General features: G+C 44.4%; 1 protein-coding gene across 2 annotated transcripts in view; it reads left to right on the forward strand.

The window, feature by feature from the left end:
* The window catches only part of PCSK6 (proprotein convertase subtilisin/kexin type 6), a 176,992-nt gene that overhangs the window by 75,436 nt on the left and 78,858 nt on the right, over positions 1-22,698 (forward strand). For both annotated transcript variants that reach the window (XM_079121928.1, XM_079121927.1), the window contains exons 7-9: positions 10,931-11,103; positions 16,698-16,910; positions 20,774-20,874. In XM_079121928.1, the coding sequence (XP_078978054.1) occupies positions 10,931-11,103; positions 16,698-16,910; positions 20,774-20,874 (487 nt within the window). The remainder of the gene's footprint in view (positions 1-10,930; positions 11,104-16,697; positions 16,911-20,773; positions 20,875-22,698) is intronic.

Genomic DNA, 22,698 nt, shown 5'->3' on the forward strand with positions numbered 1-22,698 from the left:
AGACTGACTGTTGCCATTTCAGCAGGTCAGGTGAGGTATAGAAAATCTTTTTTACAGCTCATTATCCTCCCTCATGTATAATATGTATAATTGTCTTAAATATACATTCTAGAACCACATCAGATAGTATTAAAATTTTTGCTTTAAGCATCAAACATAATGTAGAAAACTCAAGAGGGGAAGGAAAGCCTCATGAATCCATAGTTTTATGTCCCTTACCAAATCTGAACAGTCTTTAGGCATTATTCCTTTGAGTGTTTCTTCAGCCTTCCCTCTTCTTCCTCTCCTTTTGGGACTCCAGTGACATGAATTTTACGTCTTTGTTATAGTTCCACAAGTCCCTGACGCTCTGTTGATTTTTTTAAAAAACAGGTTCTTTTCTTTTTGTTGTTCAGATTTGCTGACTTCTGATTTGTTTTTCATTTCACCTTTTTTTCAGTCTTTCCCCTGAATCCACTGAATTTGTTTATTTTGATGAGTGTATTTTCAGTTCTAATAGTTCTATGTGGTTTTTCTTTATATCTTCTATTTCTTTTCTGATACTTTCCATTTCTTTTTTGAGGTTCTGTTTTTTCACTTCTTTCAAGCATGTTCGTAAGGGCTCATTAAAGCATTTTTCTCCTGGCTGCTTTAAGATCTGTCAGATTATCTAGGCATGATAGCATAAGCCTAGAATTCCAGTAACTTTGAAGGTCGAGGCAGGAGGATGGAAAGCTTGAGGTTGGCTTGAGCAGTTTAGACCCTATCTCAAAATAAAATAAAAAGGACTGGGGATGTAGCTTGGTGGTAGAGTACCCCTGGCTTTAATTCCCAGTACCATAAAAGTAAATAAATAAATAAAATCTGTCAGATTTTTCCAAAATCCTTATTTTCCCAGTGTTGGCATTAATTGATTATCTTTTTTCCATGCCTCTGAGACCTTCCTAGTTGGGATGGTGTGTGATTTTCATTTTAAACCTGTACATTTTTGTATTTTGAGACTGTAGGTTTCATTTAAACCTTCTGTGTTAGCTTCTGCAGAAGAGGTAAAAGGGACACCACTTGGTTATTGTCAGGGGAAGGTGGGCGTCCTGGCTGCCCTTTCATCCTGCACTCATACCTGAGGGTGTGGTGATGCCTGCTGTCTCCCTGGAAGCAGAAGTCCTCTGTTGATTTTTTTAACAGATACTGTATCATCTTACATCATGCTGTGCATATTAATGAGACTTATTTTGTAGTGTTTTTTTTCCTTCCCTTTGTTTTATTAATTCTGTCTCTTGGGTTTTATATATATAACCCTATTTGGCTGTGAGTGTTGTTTAGTCTGATGGCAGGGGTCTTCATGTGATGTGAGAGGACAAGGGACTGTTGCTGGACCTGTCCTTCTGGTAGGGTGATGGGTAGATTCCCAAGCCCAGCATATTTTCCTGGCTCTCTGGTCTGCCACCCTCTCTTACCATATGCACCTCTGGATAAATCCCACTGTTGCTCACTACTCAACCTGTAAGGGTAGACAGCTGACCTGTCACCACCAGTTCCCACACTTTTGCTCACCTGTCCTTGCACACCAGGCTTTTGGGATTCTAGCACTTCTATAATTGCTCCCCCATAGCAGAAGACTCTTCCCACCAAGATGCTGCCTTCTTCTATCAGCTCATTCCATCAACTTATTGTCTTTCCACAAGTCTTCAGACTGTCTTGCTGATTTTTCTTTTTCTTTTCTTTTAAATATCATTTCTAGGGATTTGGGCCCTGAGGAGAGATGGGCTGTTTGCTTGGTCTACCTTCTTGGTCTGGTCTCCTTAGTATTTTTATTGTGATGCTAGTAGCAGCTATCACTGACTGTAAATGCTACATCAAGCACTTAGTCAACCCTGAATCTGATCCTCAGAATGATTCTATGAGTTGCATCTCATCACAACCATTTTATACTGGGGCAACTAACAGAGAGGTGAATTCCCATGTCCATGGTCACACAGCTGCTGGAAGGCAGAGAGAATGAACACAGGCCACTTAACCTGAAGCCTGGACTTCCCTTTTGCTTCTCCATCAGAGTCATAGCTCTCTGATGCTAGGACATAGCAGTGACCCCATAAGGACAGATGCCAACTGAGCCCAGTGGCTGGAAACAGAAGCAGAAGGGAAGCCTTCATGGTATGCAGGTATATTGCTTTTCTTGGAAGAATTCATATTCCTTCTAAACATAACTTGGCCTTGCTTCTTCCTCCTGGCCTAAAAACTAATAATAATGGGAATAATATAGGCAGGTAGCATGGGAGAGTAGCAGTCATCTTTCTCAGTTTCTGTGCTTGTTTAACATTTCTTTTCTCTCTCACTGCTATCCTTTTTTTTTTTTTTTTTTTTTTTTTTTTTTTTTTTTTTAATTAAATTTTAAGGAATTGGAGGCACTAAAAAATTTTTGGTACTATATGTAGTTCTCCTTCTCATTTCCTGTAATGCTCCTTTCCTCCTTTTGTGCCTGCTTCTGGTTGGCGTTGGTGGTAGATGGCTGTGGAACTTGACTGCACCCCATCCCCCATCAACCCAGCAACAGCACAACTCACCTGCAAAGTGAACTCTAAGGTGAGTTCCCTGGGACATGTCCTTCCTGTGGTGTCTCCAGAGATGTAAAGGCCCCTCTCAGGCTGTTGGTGTAAACCTGCACACCCATCAGGTCCTCCTAACCTGGGAACTTGCCCACATCCTCTAACACTGGCTCTCTGGGGAGCAGGGGTGCCAGCCAGGCCTGAGAAGAACTTGCTTTGTAAAGGAAGCCCATAACTTGTGGGCAGAGGAGTGAAGCCCTCACCCCTCTAACTTCACGAAGCACCTGACTTTTGAAAGGTCATCTCCTCTGCTGCTACTTAACAAGATTCAGATTCTCCTGGGGCAGGAGGGGGTGCCACAGGGCACACAGCATTGTCAGTACAGCACTCCCTGCTTCTGAGAAGCATCCCAAGCCCAGGGGACCAAAAGGGAGCGGGCGATGTCTGGAGTGTGCAGCAAGGGAGCCCAGCAGCTAGAGGCCACCAGAACCCCATCGGGCCTGGCAGATGCTTTGAAGCCTAAAAGCTCCCTGCTCAGGCCTTGCGTGGTGCATGCAGCATGTGCGTGCTTCTTTTCAGGTTGTTTACTTTTTCTTCCCAGATACAAAGTAAACGGCAACAGTCAAATTTCTGGTAGTGTTTTTGCTCCATATTTTGACTGGGGAACTGAATCATGTTTTTCCTTTTGTAAACATGAAAATGTTAAGTACATAACAGCTAAATTAATCTGTGCTCATAAATTGGTTAATTATGTTAATTCTCAGTCACAGAATTCAGTCTCATTAGCGTTTCCATTAAGCAGTTTGGGCTTGTGAGCATTTTAAGAGAACCGTTTAAGCTCTAGATTAATCTTCAAAGGCTCCAAGTGCATTTTTAACTGCAGTAGGATTTAAAATGCACTGGGAGGTTTCAGGGGATTTGGAGAGTGTTAAGAGCTAGTGCCATCAGAAAACAGCATTCCCACTTCCCCTTCCCTCTTCCTCACGTTCTTATCAAAGACTCCTGCCTGCTGGGTCTGAGCATCCCTAGGCATACAGGAACCATGAGGGAGAGCCGAGCAAGAATCAGCTTTGCCCCTTCACCCTGTCTCCTGGTGGCCAGGCCCTCCCCACGCTGCAGCCCCAGAGGACAGGTGAGGCTGGCTTCTGAATGTCTGGGGTACACATCAGCATTCCTGAGAGGAGGAATACTGAGGAGGAGTAGCTTTATTTTTGGATGTATGTGACAGAGACAAATAGAAGCACTGACTCGGGGAGAGAACATAGTCAGGCCTGAGCCACAAACTCTCAAGTGTCCTTTGTTCATGATAGTATGATGTCTTATTTCCATGTCTGCCTGTCTCTTTCAGAGGCCAGTTCAGGACGTGCATTGACTTTCTCTGTCTCAACCACTCACCTTCTCGGGGTTCCCTCCTGTCTTCATGGTGTAGATACCTGGGTGCTCCGTCTGTCTCTGGAGCGTGCTGTTCTGCCCTATGTCCCGAGCCAAATTTCTGAGTCACTGAATTTCTGAGTCTTATGTTCCTAGTCTCATTCCCAAGTGGAGAGGTCATGAAAGAATTGATCCAGATGTCAGCTCTCTAGACAATGGCTAAGGCTTTTCTAGTCTTTTGCAGTTCTTCAAAAAATCAACAGGACTTGAGTATGAAAGAGAAACATAGTTTTTACTAATATAAGGTTTATCAAGGGCATTTGATGAGGTGACTGCCACTGATTAAAAAGGTAGTTTGTGACTCACAGTTCCCAAAGTGATAGGGCACACTGTACCACATAGCGCCTCACTAAAGCACTGGAAGTCAGTGGGGAGGAGCTTCATGTAGTTTCCAAGGGAAAGGGGAGGAAAAACAGAGTGTCCTGGCTTAGGATCGGCTAGTCTAAATTATTTCAGCAGGCTCTGGGACATAGGGGCTGTCCCTAGTCCCTAGTGATCAGGGTGAGGAAATAGTAACCAGGAGTGTGAGAGCCCAGTAAAGATGTGTTTGCAGGTGTAGATGCTGGATTTGCTAGTTCGAAAGACATGCTCCTGGGTGAGTCAACAACTCACTCAAGTTGCCAAGTCTGTCCTTGAACTTGCAATCCTCCTGCCTCAGCCTCCTGAACTGCTAGGATTACAGGTGCTCATCACTGCTGCACCCAGCAGAATTGTAGCATTTTAAAACAACTATTGAAAATTTTCTTGCTCCAGAATGGCTGCTCATAGAACAGAATGTACTATAGTTTTGCTCAGGGAGAAAAAAAAAAACAAAACAGACCTCTGTGGATTTATTAAAATAAACTGAGGATTAATGAGCAAAATTTGTTGGGGAGGCCTATTTGTCACACTCAGGAAGCTACAATCTAATTTTACTTGCTGCTGTTCATTGCTCCTGCATTGCCATTGGTTTGCTGAAGGCAAGATATGTTATTCCTCAATAAACAAAGTGGCCCCTGCATGGCCGGCTCCCCTGCCTTCCTCCAGATGGTAGCAACCCAGCAGCATGCCAACTTCTCATACGAGCGTGTGTGTGTGTGTGTGTGTGTGTGAGTGAGTGTGAGTGCGTGCACGTGCATGTTCATGTGCATGGTCTTCCCATTCCTTTTAACAGTGAGCTCCCTCAGAAAGTTTTCAGTGCAAATACTATGCCTTGTGCTGCTTTATAGGGCCGACTGCATTTTGGTAGGTTTGCCTCGCCTTATACAAGCCTATTATTTGGCAAGTTGAGATATAAATTAGAAACAGTAGAAGGGGAGGAAGGACGGGTCACTCTGAAAAAAGTGATTTTGTTTTCTTTTAACTTTACCAAGAGACTTATAAAATCATTCTTTTCAGCAAGTGTTCCTGGGGCACTTAAAATATTACTGGGTTTAGGCAATTTAATAGGAATGCATATATTATTGAAAGTGATGCAAACTGATTCTTTCCTGGTTGAAGCTTCTGGGGGTACCTAGGATTGTCTATTGGGAGATTAAATCCCAGTGGAATCTGACTTGTTCACTCAAACACAAAGTTATCAGGCTCAGGAAAGCAACCATCTTCCTTCTTTTGGATACTCCTTTCACCTTGTGCCCCACAGCCTCATCCTTAGAGTGGCCAACAGGTCAAATGAATTTGTCTTGCTACCATGAGCTCTGAATCCAGCAGGCAGAAAAGCAATCCATTAGCAAGCTAACAACAGGGAGTTAATTTGCCATCAAAATGATTTGTCTAAATTATTTTCTTACCCGGCAACTTATAGTAAATGGGTCTTTCTTTTTTCATTAGAGAAATGATTGCTGTTTTTCTTCTCCTTGGCATTTCCAGAGAGCCAGTCACATTTAAAGCTAATGTTGGAACAGCAGGTTTCTACTGAAAATATTTACCTTTTCTCTGTTGGCAACTTGTCAGTGTTGGGGAAAATAGATGCTCCATTAAAATCTAAATACACGATGCTTGCTTTCTCACACATCCATCAGTCTTCTTCCAAGATAAAAAGCATTATGAGAGGTGTTGGGAAATCATTCTGGTCATATGTTTTACATATTTTTGAATTTCTTCTGCTATCCTGATCTTCATGTTCAAAAATAGACATTTTACCACCTACAACTTGTATAACAAGTTCTGGAATAGCAGGTTCAATTTCATCACTAGAACATCAGAATTGACTTTGGCTGCCTGTGGTCAGCAAGGTCTCCCACCCTGGAGAGTCCGTTTATAAATGGAAAAGCATAGAATACTGCTGCCATTTATCCAGAAGCACTGGATACCAGGGCGTATTCATCTGTTTTCTGTTGCTATAACAAAATACCTGAGGCTCGGTAACTTGGAAAGAAAAGAGGTTTCTTTAGCTCACAGTTTTGGAGGCTGACATTCCAAACAACATAGTGCTGACCCTGGTGAGAGCCCTCTTGGCTTCATCACATTATAGTGGATAGCAGGAGCATGTGCAAGAGGAAGAGAGAGTGTGACAAGACAGGAAACCAGAGAGCAATTCAGGGGTCAGGCTCATTCTTTTATAAAAACTCACCCTTTTAGGAGCTAACATCAATCCTTCAAGAACTACCTTAATTCCTTCCAAGGGTACATCCTCAATGACTTTAACCTCCCAGTAGGTCCCACCTCTTAAAGGTTCCACCATCTCCCCATATCACTATACTGAGGACCAAGTTGCCCACATATGAACCTTTGGGGGACACATTCAAACCATGTAACCATATCCAGACCACAGCACAGGGCCTCAACTTATATTTTCATTACTCTTCTCAACTACCACACCAGATAAATACTGTAGAAAATAGGATTTAGAGAGGTTGAGTCCATGACCTGAGGTCATGTAAGTTCAAGACTCCACCCAGAACTCTCTGACCCCAGCTCTCTCCCCTGCTGTGAACTGCTCTGTATCTTGCCAGGTACCATGCCTTTGCCACACCACACCAACTTGCTGTATTAGTTGTAGCCCCTCTCTTGAAGAGTCATGGCATAGAGAGCTGGGCGCCTGGGCTTAGTGTGTCTGAATCAGTAATGGAGATGGACATGCTGCGCATCCCGATGACTGCCTAGGGAAAGACAGCACCTCATGGCCATCCTGCCTTCTCCTCTCCACCCAAAGCCCCACCAAAAGGAGAAAGTGCAGTGAGCTAATGCCTTAGCTCGTGTGGGCTGTGGTAGCCCTGCCTGTAAAAGGAAACTTAAAATAGATGCCAACAAACCCAGGGAAGATTTGGGCCCCATTATGACTCCCTTGATCTTTAAAGGGAAAAGAGCTGTTAACATTATTAAAATTAAAAACCTCTAAGGAGAGAGGTGTAGCCCAATGGTACAGCACGTGCTCAGCATGCACAGACCCTGGATTCAATTCCCAGAGCGTGTGCGCGCACACACACATTCACATTAAGAACCTCTGTTCATCAAGAGATTCCATAAACAAAGTGAGAAGACAAGACATCAACTAGGAGATTATTATAATCTGTATTACCAGCAAAGAATTAATTCCCAGTAGAGGCAAAACTATACTATATATTATTTAAACACACAATTGTATTAAAAGCATACACACAATTGTATTAAAACACTTATTTTTAAATGGAAATAGGATGAATAAGCTAAAAGCCCAAAATTCCAAGCACACAGTGCTGGCTCTGTGAGCAGTTTCCCATGAGAAGTGGGGGCAAGAAGGAGGACACTCAGGTAGAGGCCCCAGGAGGTCATGTCCTTGTTCTGTATTGGATAAAGGATCCATGCATGTCTGTTATTTTATAAGGCTTTATTACATGTATGTGAATACCATTCTTCATACAAATCAGACAGCCTATCTTCAGAAAACAAAAGGAAGAAAGTTAAATTTTTATAGATGGGAAAACTGAGGTGCAGCAGGGTCAAGCTAGCAGTGGACACACACTGAGTGCTTTCTGTGTGCCAGGCACTTTACACTAATCATCCTTTTTTGGTTTGTTTACCATCCCTATAGAGACAATGACTTTCATCATAACAGTATACATAAAACTAAGGCTTTATGAGATATGAGAACTTCTAAAGTTACTTCCTGGTCACGCTTAGTGATCATGGCAGGACTTCTGCCCATGGCGTACCCATCTGCCACCTGCTGGCTTGAGGCGCACTACTGTGAGAGCTCTGGGCCTCCCCTAAGGATCAGGTGATGAGGCCTCCAGGCCCCTTGCAGTGTGGACTATCTAAGTACCTGGACAGTGGTGTCTTCCCTGAGCCATCCTGCAGCCGGGTAGCTAAGGTAATAAAGAGAACAAGGGAAAAGGATGGAGAGCCTGAAGAGAAGATGGATAGTGCTAATGTTAAATTTATTCCTACCTCTCATTTTTAAGACCTTGGAGCTATGAGACATGGCTCTTCCCATAACTTCAGCCCCATCTTCCATCACTGCCCATGTTTGCTTGGCTAGCACTCCCACGTGGCTGTGGGCACTATTGTTGAACTTCTAATGGCCCCCACACTTCAACCTTGCTATTGCTTTGCTATAAATTTCTGACACTGATTTTGAGTTTAGTTCCCAGGCTTTCAGAGCAGGAGTTTCCAGTTAAGTTTGGTGTCCCACAGTAGCATAGGGCTAAGATGCTGTGAGACCAGCCTTCCCTCCCACTATCACACTAACTCTGCCACCTGGCCTTTCAAGGACCCTCTGCAGTGACACCTGTGTTATCTCTCTTGCTCATGACTCAGAGCTTCATATATTCAGATATTAAGGAGAAACCTTAGGGAAAAGTGAATCTTCGAAATTGGGTAGAACAAATTGGTAAAATGAGTGCAGTTTAACTAACTGCAGTTACATCTTTAAATTCCCTCTTTAAATATAACAACTATGTACATAACACTTACATTTTATTAGGACTTATAAGTCATCCAGAGATTCAAGTAAAATACTTTTCTTTGGAAAGAAAGTCTATAATAGGTAAGAAATTTCTCACCATAGCAAATAATAAAGTAAATTTAGTTATTCATTTGTAACCCATGTGCTACTGAGCAAAAGAATATAGAACAAGAAAAATTGGAAATGTACATGTTAGGTATATCTGTTCATCAGTTATCAGAAGTGACAGCATGGTGTCCCCACAATTACAGTTCGAATGGATAGGACAGTAGGATTTAATTCACATAAAATATTTGTTCCTGAGCACCTGGGGAGGGTTTCTGCTTCCAGGGCCTCCTTCCTGTGGCTCTTATTGCTTTTGTCCCGTACCATCTTTTATGCTCAGGGGAAGCTGCTATAGTTATCTCTCAGAATCCACAAGGGATTGATTCCAGCCCCCTGTGGATGCCAAAATCCTTGGATGCTCAAGTGCCTTATATAAAAGAACCTACACATCTTCCTGTATACTTTAAATCATCTAAGATGTCTTATAATACCTAGTGCAATATAAATCTATATACATAGTTGTTGTATTGTTTAGGGTATCATGACAAAAAAGAATCTTTTCATTTTCAGTAGACACAAATTTTAAACTTTTTTTCATCTACAGTTTTGGTTCAATCTGCAGTTGCAGAACTCATAGATACAGAGTGTTGACTGTATTTTACTTTCTAATATTGGTTACTTTCAAAGTATCTGCTTTTGAGACCCCACTATGTATTAACGTACATTCTGGAACATAGTTCCAGTACAGATGTGGTGGGGGGAGCCCTGCTTGGGAAGCGGCCCCAGAGGGAGGGCTGTCTGGGCTGGGTGCATGGGTGGGCACAGCAATCATTAACCATGTCTTGAAAGAGTCATTGATGACACAGGGAAATGATCCATATAAAGTTCAGATTTAAAAAAAAAAAAAAAAAAAGGATTTGGAAAGAAAGTATATGCTGCAGGCAAAGAAAAAAATATTAGAAGAAAGTAACCAAAATATTATCTTTGGGCTAATTTCTCTAGTTCTCAAACATTCTTCCAAGAACATATGTTTTTCTTATAATCAGAAAAAGTTCTCTTTTCCAGTGTTTCTTAAATAACTCTAGGATGTAGAATTTGTTTTGACAAAGGGCATGGTCATTGCACACAAGGACCTGGGGACAGGGTACAAGGGGCTTGAGGGACCTCTGAGAGGGGTGGCAAGGTTTTCTAAGCCTCAGAGAAGTCTGACTTTATGTATCTCCCAGTCCACAGAAAGGATGTGCTGGTGGCTGTTACCCACGGCTTCCCAGTTTTCGTGCTATGCACAACCCCACCTTCTCTGGGTGACCTGCTACTGGGTGGGGCACACCTGCTGGGCATAGAGTAACGGAGGCAAAGGCTGGGCAAGGAACCAGGATGAGGGGCCCCAGCTGGGTCAGCAAGCATTAGAAGAGACTTGTGGGAGCCTACTCCCCCCTTAACTTTTGGGGTGCTCTTGTGAAGCTAGACTCCCCACCTAAAGACCCCTCCTAGAAACATGGAACCTGAACCCAAATGGAAAGAGATGACTGGCGAGATCCAAGACTCCCAGCCCCCTTCTCCATAGACTGGGCTCCCGTCTTCCAAGTTAAAAACTCACTGTGTGAATCATCATAAATTATACATCAGGGATGGACTCATAAAGGAAAGAGAAATAAACATAAATGATGAACAGCTGGGAAAGTGAAAAAGAACTCCCGAGTTCTATTATAGAAGTGTGCATTTTTAGATACCAGCATGACTTCACGGTACTGAGGGAAACCATTTGAATCCTCCCTTGGAAGTTGCTGGTTTTCTTATGTCGCCACCACACAAGGCAATGGGAGCACTTTACAGTGTGACCTGTGGTGTTGTGTTAATTCTTTCACATCAGCCAGTGCAGAGAGGAGGAGCAAGCTTTCCACAACAACATGGGAAAAACTCTGTCAGGGGAGCTCAGTAATACTGTGTCCTGATCTCCGCTGCTTGGGGCTCTCCGGTCTCACTGGCCTCTCAGCCCAGAGCGGCCCTAGCTGCATGCTCAGGATCACGGGCACTGATAGCTAGCCTCTCCCTGTGCTTTCAGGCATCCGCATGCTGGACGGCGATGTGACAGATGTGGTTGAGGCCAAGTCCCTGGGCATCAAACCTAACTACATTGACATTTACAGTGCCAGCTGGGGCCCCGACGACGATGGGAAGACAGTGGACGGGCCCGGCCGACTGGCTAAACAAGCTTTCGAGTATGGCATTAAAAAGGTGTGAGTAACCCAGGGCTACAGGGGAGCTCATGGGGCGGGGGCAACAGTGAACAGTCTTAACAGTTAAATGTCAGAGTGATACCAGCCACAGCCCGAAACAGGACTGGCAAGGCCCTGTAGTGCCAGGACCAGAGTGAGGGAGGAGTCACTTAGGGGCTCAGGGAGGTGGCTGTTTACCAACTTGTAGGGAAGGTTTCAGCTGCTCCAGTGGGAGTCCACCCGACATCTGCCTGCCAGTGCTTTCTGCCTCTCCTGGCTGAGAAGTATACAGGTGGATGAGAGGCACCAAGTTAGATCATCTGATCTGTTCCTTGGACTGTACAGGTGGAAGGGGTATCCTGGACCTTGACCCATCTGCCCACAACAATACCCAGCCATGGAGTGTTCTGTACCCATCACAGGGTGTATGCTAATTCAACATCCCACAGTAGCATGAAGTCTGTCTAGACACCCCCCACCCCCACCAGCACACAATCTTGCATATTTAGAATCTCTGGGTACAGCTTCATCAGATGTGAAGCAGAGGAAACATCCATGAGGCTGGTGTCTGCAGAAGCCCAGGAGGCTACCCACCAGCCACTGATCCTCATGGGCCAGGAAGTCTGGGAGCTGGGAAGTGGGTAGCGGAAAATGAACCAGCTTTTACAAACTGTCAGCAAGACAGATTTCTGGGTGAGTACAGCTTCTTGGAGCAGGCAGACAAAGCTGTGATGGGCATCTAGAAGCTCCCCAGTGACTCAATAAGCCCTGGTCTGAATCACCAGTATATACTCCCCGCTGGTGGTTGCAGGGCGTTCCAGAAGGAAATCCAGGCATCTCTGACTTCTGTAAGGTACGGGAGAGGAGGGGAATAGAGGAAGTTAAGCCCATTTTATTAGTCACATAATTTAAAATATTTTAAAGTTCTTATGGTATTGTAACCTATTCACAGTAATTAAAATATGGCCAATAAATAGTTAATAAATAAATCAGAAAGTACCAGAGAATTCTAATGAAAACAACCTTCTCTGTCTCCTTCTGGCCACAGAGGAACAATCATTTTTTTAGCTTTGTTCATGATTTCCTTTTTATCTGAATAATATGATTGGATTTCTTTCTAGGATGCATTGAGTTTGGTTGCTGTGAATTTCTTTTTCTGGGGCTTGGGGCATCGTTTTCTCTTAGAAGGCCCCCCCCTTGCCATCTCCCACTGTGCTGAAGCTTCCCACATTTCCTTATACTTCCCAGGCTTGGGGTCTGCACCATGTCTTCAGTTCCTGCCTGGGACACCTGGTCTACAGCTCCTCTGCTGGATGGGGTGCTACTCTGCAGTATACACGAAGGCTTCTTCCTCTACTGCCCTTCTCCTGCCACCACCCAGCTTTAACAACTGAGAAACTAGTCACCCAAAATGGGGGTATCGATTCTTGTGTCCCTCAGAAATTATTTCTCACCCAGATACTCCACATAAGAAGAAAAGTAAAGGAGGAAAAGCAGTGTAGACTCACACAACCTATCAACATGTGACCTCCTGCTCAGGCTGGGGTTGCTTGACAGCTTCTTTTATCTCCACGGCTCCAGGGAGACCCAAAAGTGGCTTCCCTTAGGCTGCTGAGCACCTGAGCTGGGCTGCATGCTGAGCCAGGCGAGTGCAGGCAGATTCAGGGATGACCAAGTGAGCCGCTGCCCACAGGGACCGCTGGATAAATAAATCATGCCTTTCCATGACTCAACTCCCCGTCCCACCCACTGGATCACTTGGATCTCAGACGTGATGACAAGTGAAACATCCTAAAAATTAAGCTGAATTTCAGCTTCAGAGAGGGTGACTTCAGTTAGAGATCGCATTTTCTGCATGAAACATCCCTTTGAATGGTGTTAATACTGAACATCTGGTATTTCTGAGATGATTTCTAAAGATGTGAACTCTGAGGATGAGGCATCCTGTTTCCAGGGGAGTCATTGATTGGTTTTAAGAGATTGTTTGGATTGTCCCCTCAGTTTTGTGTAGATGGAACCCATGTAGACTGAAAAGTTGGAGCTGCAGAGAGGGGATCTTTGCATTCTGAATTCTGAGCAGCGTCAGCTTCGTCAAGCTGTCACGGGAGTAGGGACTTGCAAAGGGGACCATGTGGCTCCCCCTCATTCTTGTCACGGTTTCTTAAAATACTGAGGTCATTTAATTTTCTTTTTTTAGTCATTCTGAAGTAAAATATGTCATATAGGGAGTCTTAAATCGCAACTGTCTAAAGCTGTCACGGAAAATCCTCCTAGAAATTTGATGATCTCAAACCCAACCACATTCCCCCATCTGTTTTTCCTCCTGCTGCCCCATTTGTCACCTATGGTCTTTTTCTGTAAAGTCTGACTTCATCTGTGGTAGATGATGTGGCCTGGGTAGTAGACCTTCGAAGCCATAATTTGGCACAGGGATCTGTTTAATATCAGTCCTTATGAAACCTTGCTCCTCACGTGGCTAGTTCAGAAGGGGAGACGAAACATTACTGTGCTAACAGCACTGGTCTTGACCAGATGGTGGGTGTTGGCCAGCCCTTGGGAGAGGTGCTTCTGAGCTCATGGATAAAGTCACTGCTCCCCAGGAGGACGTCAAAATATGATTTGATCAGGTCAAAGTTGTGGCTTGACTGAATAGAATGCAGGTTTATGCTGGAGGGGCTGACATGGTCCCTCTAGTTTCTGTCCTGGAAGACCTGGAAAGTGAACCTAAAATCCTCAGGAATAGCTAAGACCTCCCTTATACCTCAGGTCTGAGCTTCCCTTTCCAGGAAGCATTTTAAGAAGAGAAAGAGGCCAGTGATGCTGCAGTGCCTGTGAGGGGATTCAGCTAGCAGTAAATGCACAGCATACGGTGGGAAGACCAGCACCAGCAGCACTGGCATCGCCTGGGCACTCCTTAGGCACGCAGACTGTCAAGCCCAACTACTATGGTTTGGATCTGGATTGTGCCCCAAAGGCCTAAGTGTAAAGTCTTGGTTCCCAGCATGGTGCTATTGGAAGGTGGTAGAGCCTTTAAGGGGGTGGGGCCTAGTGCAGGTCTTCTAGTCACTGGGGGTAATGCGACCCAGTCCTTCCTCTTCTTTCATTTCCAGCCATAAATGTAAATGGGCTTCCTCTGCCACATGCTCTTTCTGCGAAGTGCTGCCACAGGTCCAAAGCAATGGTGTCAATTGGTCATGGACTAGGATCTCAAAACTGTGAACCAAAATAAACCTTTTCCCTTTATAAGTTGATTATCTTGGGTATTTGCTACAGTAAAAGAAAGCTGACTACCACACTGTTTTAGTCAGATATTTCGCTGCTGTGACTAAATGATCTGACCAACACAATTATAGAGGAGGCTAGGTTTATTTGAGGGCTCACGGTTTCAGAGGTCCTCCTTCATCGAAGGCCAGCTCCATTCCTCAGGGCTTGAGGTGAGGCTGAACATCATGGTGGAAGAGTGTGGCAGAGGGAAGCATCTCATCATCAGGAAGCAGAGAGAGAGACTCCACTTTCCAGATACAAAATATATACCCCATAGCCATGCCCTAATTCCCACCTCTTCCAGCCACACCCTACCACTTCAATTAATCCCATCAGGGATTACTTCACCAATTGGGTTAAGACTCTTACAACCCAATCATTTTTCCTCTGAACACTCCTGCATTGTCCCATATGTGAGCTTTTGGGATCACCTCACATCCAAACCATAACACAACATTCCAGACCTGACAGGTCCAAGTGTACATGGTAATGGATTCACAGGTGACTTGGTGACTTAAGTGAATGGACATTTAAGTTTGAGGAGCAGTGTTTTAAGCTAATCTCTATGCCATTGGGACAATAAGGATGCTGCTGCACTTTGCAAAATTATGTCATTTTATAAATTTTTTTGAGTGGGATAGGGAGTTAAGAGTGACAGTATCTCAGGGATGATTCTCATGTGGCAGAAAGATAGGCTCTAATGAGTTAAATTCCTTTTTACTTGGATTTTAGTTGTTTCGAATTGGCTTCTCTGATTAATCTTTTCCAACAGGTAATTATAGTCTTGCTTTGCTTAATGATGGTACATAATCTGAGAAATGCATTGTTAGACAATTTCACCATTGTGTGAACATCACAGAGTGCACTTACATAAACCTAGACAGTCTAGCCTTCTCCACGCCTACCTATATGATATTACCACAGTTCTACATGTGATCCATCACTGATTGAAACATCCTTATTTGGCACATGACTGTAATTACATGGACACACCCACACTCCTTAGTCCTTTGTTCTTTTAATCTGGAAGTTAACCTTTTTGATAAACGAGGGTAATCTTTCTGTGATCTCTTGGCCACTTGAGCAGACCCATCTTGGAGACCCAGAGAGCAGAGTGAATGAAGCTAATTGAAGTAGCAGGACTGGATGAACATTTCTGCCTGCTCTTTTGGGATTTTAGGTTGGAACTAGAATCCCTTTGGCCCACAAAGTGGAGTGATATGGGGCTTACAGAACAGCTGGTCTACTCAACCAAGGGAGAACTTGAATTCTATTTGCATTCGATCAACAGTAGGGCTTTGAGTTGTCTCTAAAGGGGTTGCAAGGTTTGGCTGAAAGTTATCTTTAAATTGACCAATTGTTGGGCATAAGTGTCATTTTGTTTGAAAAGGAGGAGGGTTCTCAATAAGGATATAGAGTCAGGAGCCTGGTGGGCCTAGTGTCAAGTGGAGTCAGGTGTTGGCACCACCCACTGAGGCTGGTTGTGCACCACCAAGTCCAACCACTTGACTGAGTCAATCACTCCAAGCTTCCATTACTTAATCATTAGTTAATGTTTGTGGCTGGGATGATGCTTGGTTTGGTTAGAAATCATTGATCCTGTGGGTGTGGGATAGAGCAGAGGTGCTGGAATCTGACCTGACCTGTCACTGTTTTTCACAGGCTTTTTTTTTTTTATGTGTAAGTTCTTAACATGAAAACCTACATGGGGATGAAGCCCTGGCTGGGCTGGTGTTGATTATCTGACCACACTCACCCACTGCAGGGAACTCTTACAGGACACCTGCAGACAACCACCAGCATTTTGAACCATAACTGTATTACCTAATCAGTCTTCACCCAGAATACCTGGTCTCATCCCTCTTTGCAAAATTAGCTCACTTTCCAAGAAGGGTAACTTTTTTAATCAGTGTTCTCAGAAAAATTCCTTCTATTTCCCATAAAACCAGCTCCTTCAACCCAGAGAAATTAAAGTTATGAACTCCTCCATCCTCTATAATGTGGTATTATTGTGGTACTCCCAGGTCTCTTTGATTCTTAGCTATGGTATTGAAAATTAGAAGCATCGCTCTGAAGTGGAATAGCTTGTGTTAGGCCCCTGGATTTTCCTGAAAAGAGCAGAGGATTCTCTCTGCCTCTTCTCCCCCTCATGTGATCCTGGGATTCTACAGTTGCAAGGCTGGTGCCACAGGCAAAATTGTAGAGGTTTGCACCTAGATGGTCTCAGTACATCCTTCTTAGTCCCTTTGGTCGAATATTTAGGTGTGGGACTTCAGACCAGATGTCAGACACACCCCTGAGGGTTCTGGCTGCAGTGGTTCATTCCTTGTTCTTCTTGTTTCCATCTAGGGCCGACAGGGCCTGGGCTCCATTTTCGTCTGGGCTTCTGGGAATGGTGGGAGAGAGGGGGACTACTGCTCCTGTGATGGCTATACCAACAGCATCTACACCATCTCCGTAAGCAGCACCACTGAGAATGGCCACAAACCCTGGTATCTAGAGGAGTGTGCCTCCACCCTGGCCACCACCTACAGCAGCGGGGCCTTCTATGAGCGGAAAATTGTAAGTTCTTCTGGAAAGTTGGAGGTTTTATACCATGTGCCTCAGCTCTCTGGGATGGGGAGGGAAGCGGGAGGTGGGGAGAAACCTCCTTTTCCCTACAGGTGAGTTAGGTTGAGGCCAAATTGAGCTGGATCCCAGGTTCCCAGCCTCAGCCCTTGGCAAACCGTTTGAGCCTTGAGGTCAACCCCAGTCCATTGGCAGCCTTCCTCGGACCCTGCCTTTCTCATCTGTGTCCAGAAATACCAATTAAAACCCTCTCTGGCTGTAGTGATCCAAAAATATCGTTTAAGAATGGGGTTCATTTCTCATCGTGTCTCCTTTTAGCTCTCTGAAATTCTGTGGTTGCATCACTCAGAATCTAATTGACCAGCCCAGTTCCCATGTGTAAAATAAAGTAAGAGTAGTCTTGCTTTTATGCTGGAACGTTGTGGAAATCCAAGTGTTCTTCTAGGCTTCTGCTCCTACCAAAGGGCACATGGTGGACACTTAGAAGTCAACCAATGGTTTGTCTGTTCTGCTCACTTAAATGAACATGTGGGATTTATCTTTCACTCTTTATTTCTTTGTGGTGTGTGTGGTGCTGAGAATGGAACCCAGAGCCTTGCACAGGGTTGTACCCCTGAGCCACGCCCCCAGCCCCTGATTGATCTTTTTATTTTTTTATTTTTATTTTTTTTGCCGTGCTGGGGATCGAACCCAGGGCCTTGTGCTTGCAAGGCAAGCACTCTACCGACTGAGCTATTTCCCCAGCCCTGATTGATCTTTTAAATGATAACTGTTTTAGCATATGGGTAGAATTTGTGCCTCTTCCTTCCCTGTACACTTTCCTAATTTTATTTTTAAAAAAGGAGGAGAAGGAAGGGAGGGTGTCCAATTAATGCAGAATTCAAATGCACAGTCGTTCAGTTAGTTTGTAGACATTTTTAAAAAGAGACCACAGAGCAGGCCAGACATGGTTTAATTTTAAAGCTCACTAGCATCTTTTCATTTTTCCTGCTGCTTAGCTACATCTTTAGAAATTATTTGCAAATTTATTTTTACATTTTTCTGGGGAAGCACACAGGCTTCCCATTTTCTGCTTTGCTCTGCACCAGTAAAAGGTCAGCCACCACCATTCCACCACCAGCCTGGCCACAGCCCAGGCCGCTTCACTAAGGTATTAATTTAAGTTGTTACTTTTCCTTTTTCCTGCAGCCCTCACCACTGGGATGGGCAGCTGAGATTCTAAATGATGTCCCGATCATTTAGGCATCCAGCTCATTTGAGCATGGACTTGCTGGAGTCTTATTAAACATATGTTTGGGCTGAAACCTGACTGGGAGCAAGTTGAGGCTTGAATCATTGAGCATTTTGTACCATGGGCTAAATTTGGGGAGGATGGTGTCAGTCAACTCTGGAAGCAGACTTGTGGCTTTATTTACTAATTTAGTCATGCTAGCATGTGTGTATTTGTATGTGCATACATGTGAACACACTTTAGCTACAAGATGCTTTAATACCCACCCATCCCCCTTTTTTTTGAAAAAAAAAAAAAATTCTCTGAGCAATAATGCATGGGTAAGAAGAAGTAGTTGGGAGTGCAACAAAAGAGAAAATGGAACCAGTTAGAGTTGCTGTCTCAGAACTCTACTCTGACAGTATGGATGGCATTTTTCATCTGCTCCACTAGAGCCCAGTGTTTGCTTTGAGTCCTCTAAGATATCCTGCAAGGGGACAAGTAACTGATCTGGACAATTGGCACCTCCTAGTCTTAAGTTCAGGCAGATCTGACAGCAGTCAAGTTTCTGTCCCCTTTTGTGCTCTATCCCTCTCAGTCCAATGAATGTCAAACAGTGTCTCCCTGGTATGAGGGATGCCCCTCACTGATTGACTGTTGCTCAAAGTAGGAAAACCAGCAGCTTGCATCTCTGACCAGGGCGGAGGGTTTATTCATTCAGTCAACATGAACCATGTTGCTGGCATGGCACTAGGACTCAAAGGGGGCTGCCCACCCCACTTAGCTGTCCCCCCAGAGAAGATCCCTTTGCCTACTCCGCTTTCTCTTAGGCTGGAGAGCAAGCCATGGGCCTTACATGCTCTCAGTTGCTTGGCTTCCTGCCCAGCCACCCTTAGTTTCCCTTGTTGGCCACCATTTACCCAGCTCAAGTGTGTGCAGTGCCCAGCTGTGATCTTCACAAAAGCCACATGAGTGGCATATCATTGTGCCTGTTTGCATATGAAGAGACTGGGGACAGAAGGGTTGCATCCTGGGCCCTTTTTTCTTGCCCCCAGCTGCCCTTTCCATGTCAAGGTGCCTTTTGGACAGGCAGGGAGAAAGGCAGCCTCTGTTAACATTCCTGTCAAATCTTCCTGTGCACGTGTGCGACACAGATCCCCCTCCACTGGGGAATTGTCAGCCCAGCTAAAACAAGACAGGGGAAATGTGTAGAAGGACCTGGGTTGTTATCACCAGAGAAATTTGTTCTCAAGGGTTACACAAATTGTCTACTGGAGCCTTGTGGTGGGTGGGTGGGTGGGTTAGTTTCCTGTTCCTGTCATAATAAATTATCACTAACTTAGCAGCTTACAACAGCACAAATTTATATCTCACAGTTCTATTGGTCAGAAATCCGGCAGCCTTGCTGGGTCTCTGCTTGGAGTCTCACAAACCTGAAATCAATATGTTGGCAGGCTGTGCTCCTTTCTGGCAGCTTTGGGGAAGAATCCATTTCCTTGCACATTTAGATTGTGGGCAGAATTTAGCTCCCTGTGGCCATGGTACTGAGGTCCGCATTTCCTCATGGACTGTGACTGAGGTGCTTTCATTCTAGATCCACTCACCATCCTTGGCTTAGATCTCCCCAGGTCTCCCTTCAAAGCCAGCAGTGCTCGGCAAGCATTCTACCACTGAGCTACACTCCCAGTCCTCCTTCCACTTCTCAGGGCCCTCCCAGGTAATCCAGGATCAGCTCCCTGATTTAAAGTTGGTTGGTTAGCAACCCTAATTCTACCTGCACAGTGCATGGGAAGAATACTAAAGACAAAGATCCTGGGGGAGGCATGATCCTGTCCATGACAGCAGAACACACATTCTGATCCCAATGCCACTTCTCCCTATTTCAGTTCCAAAGGCAGGGGGTGCAGATCAGGATGAGCAGCAAGGCCCACCCCACCTGTTCTCTCAGGTGGGTTGACAGACCCTCCTCCAACAGGCAGAGCCAACCTCACTTTCCCAAAGAGAGTGACTCTTCATCCTGCTCAGAGGTCACGCACATTCCAGGTTTGTCTGTTTCTGTAGACAGAACTGAGGTGCTTTGGGTCCACTGAGGGGGACTGCAAGATGGAGACTCCGATATGTAACTTTGAAGCTAAATACAAAAACACTATCCAGCCACTTGGACACACCATGAACAGCTGGTTTCCAGTTGCCCTGAGGTCAGGGAGTCACTGAAGTGGGCTCTGGTGGATGGTCTTGCTGTAGGACTTGTTGGGCATTAGGCAGGGGCACAGTCCCTGGAGACTCAAGGAGAGGACTTATGGAGGGTCCCCTTTGTTTCAATTTGTCTTCCCTGTTTCTCTGCACACATTTCTGCAGTACTAAAGAACAAGCTAAGCTCATAAGTGGCTCCCAGCTCCTTGTCTTTCCCTGCTTGATCCCCATCTTCACCCTGAGGTTAGCCTGTTCCTGCAGCAAGTCTACACTTTGCACATGAGACATAACCATCACGCAGGGAGCTCCAGACAATGAGTTTGTCCAGCTCCTTTTCTGTTCCTGGCACCCAGGGTCACACTCTCCAGCCTGCAGCATGTTGAGCAATCTTGGTTCTCTGAGAGCGAGTCAGTCATCACACCTTTCCTGTCTCACATACCTTCCTCTCGCCCAGGTCACCACTGATTTGCGTCAGCGCTGCACGGATGGCCACACGGGGACCTCGGTCTCAGCCCCCATGGTGGCAGGCATCATTGCCTTGGCTCTAGAAGCAAAGTAAGTTTCCACATTCTTTTCCTTTTAAAAAAAAAAAAAAATTTACATTGAGCCAGGCCCAGAGGTGCATGCCTGTAATCCCAGAGGCTGGAGGTTGAGGCAGAAGGATGGAGAGTTCAAAGCCAGCCCCAGCAAAAGCAAGGTGCTAAGCAACTCAGTGAGACCCTGTCTCTAAATAAAATACAAAATAGGGTTGGGAATGTGGCTAGTGATTGAGTGCCCCTGGGTTCAATCCTCAGTACCAAAAAAAATAATAATGTTTACATTGTGGCAAAATACACATGAAGTTTACCATTTTAACCACTTTTAGGTGTATAGCTCAGCAGCATCACTCTATCACCCACCTCTAGAAGTCCTTCATCTGAACCATTAAATACCAATTACCTATATTCGTCTGCTCAGACTGTCATAAAAGGTGATTTATACAACAGAAGCTTATTGTCTCAAGGTTCTGGAGATTAGGGGTGTCCTAGATCCAGGTGTCAATAGAGTTAGTGTCTTTTTGGCTAGCAGAAAGCCACATCTCCGTGTGTCTCCATGTCGTCATCCCTCTTGTCAGTGTTTGAATTTCCTCTTCTCACGAGAGCACTAGACATGGTAGATTAGGGTCCCCCCAAGTACCTTCATTTACCTTAAATACCTTTGAAAGGTCCTGTTTCCAAACATGGTCACATGCTGAGAAGGTCAACATATGACACAATTCAGTTCATAACATTCTCTCCAACCTCTTATGATCCCCATTTTCCTTTCCATCTCTATGAATTTGACTATTCTACAGACCTCATATAAGTGGAATCTTACAGTGCAGGTTCAGTATCTCTAATCTGAAAATCTGAAATCCAAACTGGTCTAAAATAAAAAAAAATTTTTTTCAAGTGCTGATACCACAGTCATAAGTTTTCAACTTTTGGAGTAGTTTGGATTTCAGATTAGGGATGCTTAAACCATTAAGTCTATGCAAAAGCTCCAAAATCTGAAAAAGAATATAAAAAAATCAAAATACTTCTAGTCCTAAGCATTTTGGATAAGGGGTACTCCACCTGTATTTGTCCTAGTGTAGCTGATTTACTTTACTTAGCGTCTTTAGGGATCATCTCTGTGGTAGCACATATCAAAATTTCCTTCCTTTTAAAGGCAATTCCAATGGTTGTGAAGTCATTTCTTCTTTTTCTTTTCCCATTTTTTTATGATGCATTGTAATTACACATAATGGTGGGATTTTTTGTTACATATTTGTACATGAACACAATTTGACAATATAATTTAGCTAATATCATTCCCCAGTGTTTCCCCTTTCCTCCTCCCTCTCTGATTCCTTTCCTCTGCTCTACTGATCTTCATTTGATTTCATGAGATTCCCCCCTCCCATACACACACACCTTTTCCCCCCCTTTTCCTTTCTCTAGCTTTCACATAAGAGAGAAAATATGACACTTGACCTTCTGAGTTTGGCTTATTTCACTTAACATGATATTCTCAAGTTCCATCCATTTTCCTGCAAATGCCATAGTTTTATTTTTCTCTATGGCTGAATGGAACTCCATTTTATATATATACACACCACATTTCCTTTATCCATTCATCTGTAAATGGACACCTAGGCTGGTTCCCTAGATTGGCCTTTGTGAATTGTGCTGCCATAAACATGGGTATGCATTTATTGCTATAGTATGATGACTTGAATTCTTCAGGATAAATATCAAGGAGTGGTCATATGGTGGTTCCGTGCCCATCTTTTGAAGTTCCTTCTTTTTTTTGAAGCCCATTGACTCCTCCCCTTTGGAGGACCCTGGGGTCTGAATCCAGTCTACACTCTACTCCACA

Source organism: Sciurus vulgaris (genome assembly GCF_902686455.1).
Source record: "Sciurus vulgaris genome assembly, chromosome: 2".
NCBI classification, from domain to species: domain Eukaryota; kingdom Metazoa; phylum Chordata; class Mammalia; order Rodentia; family Sciuridae; genus Sciurus; species Sciurus vulgaris.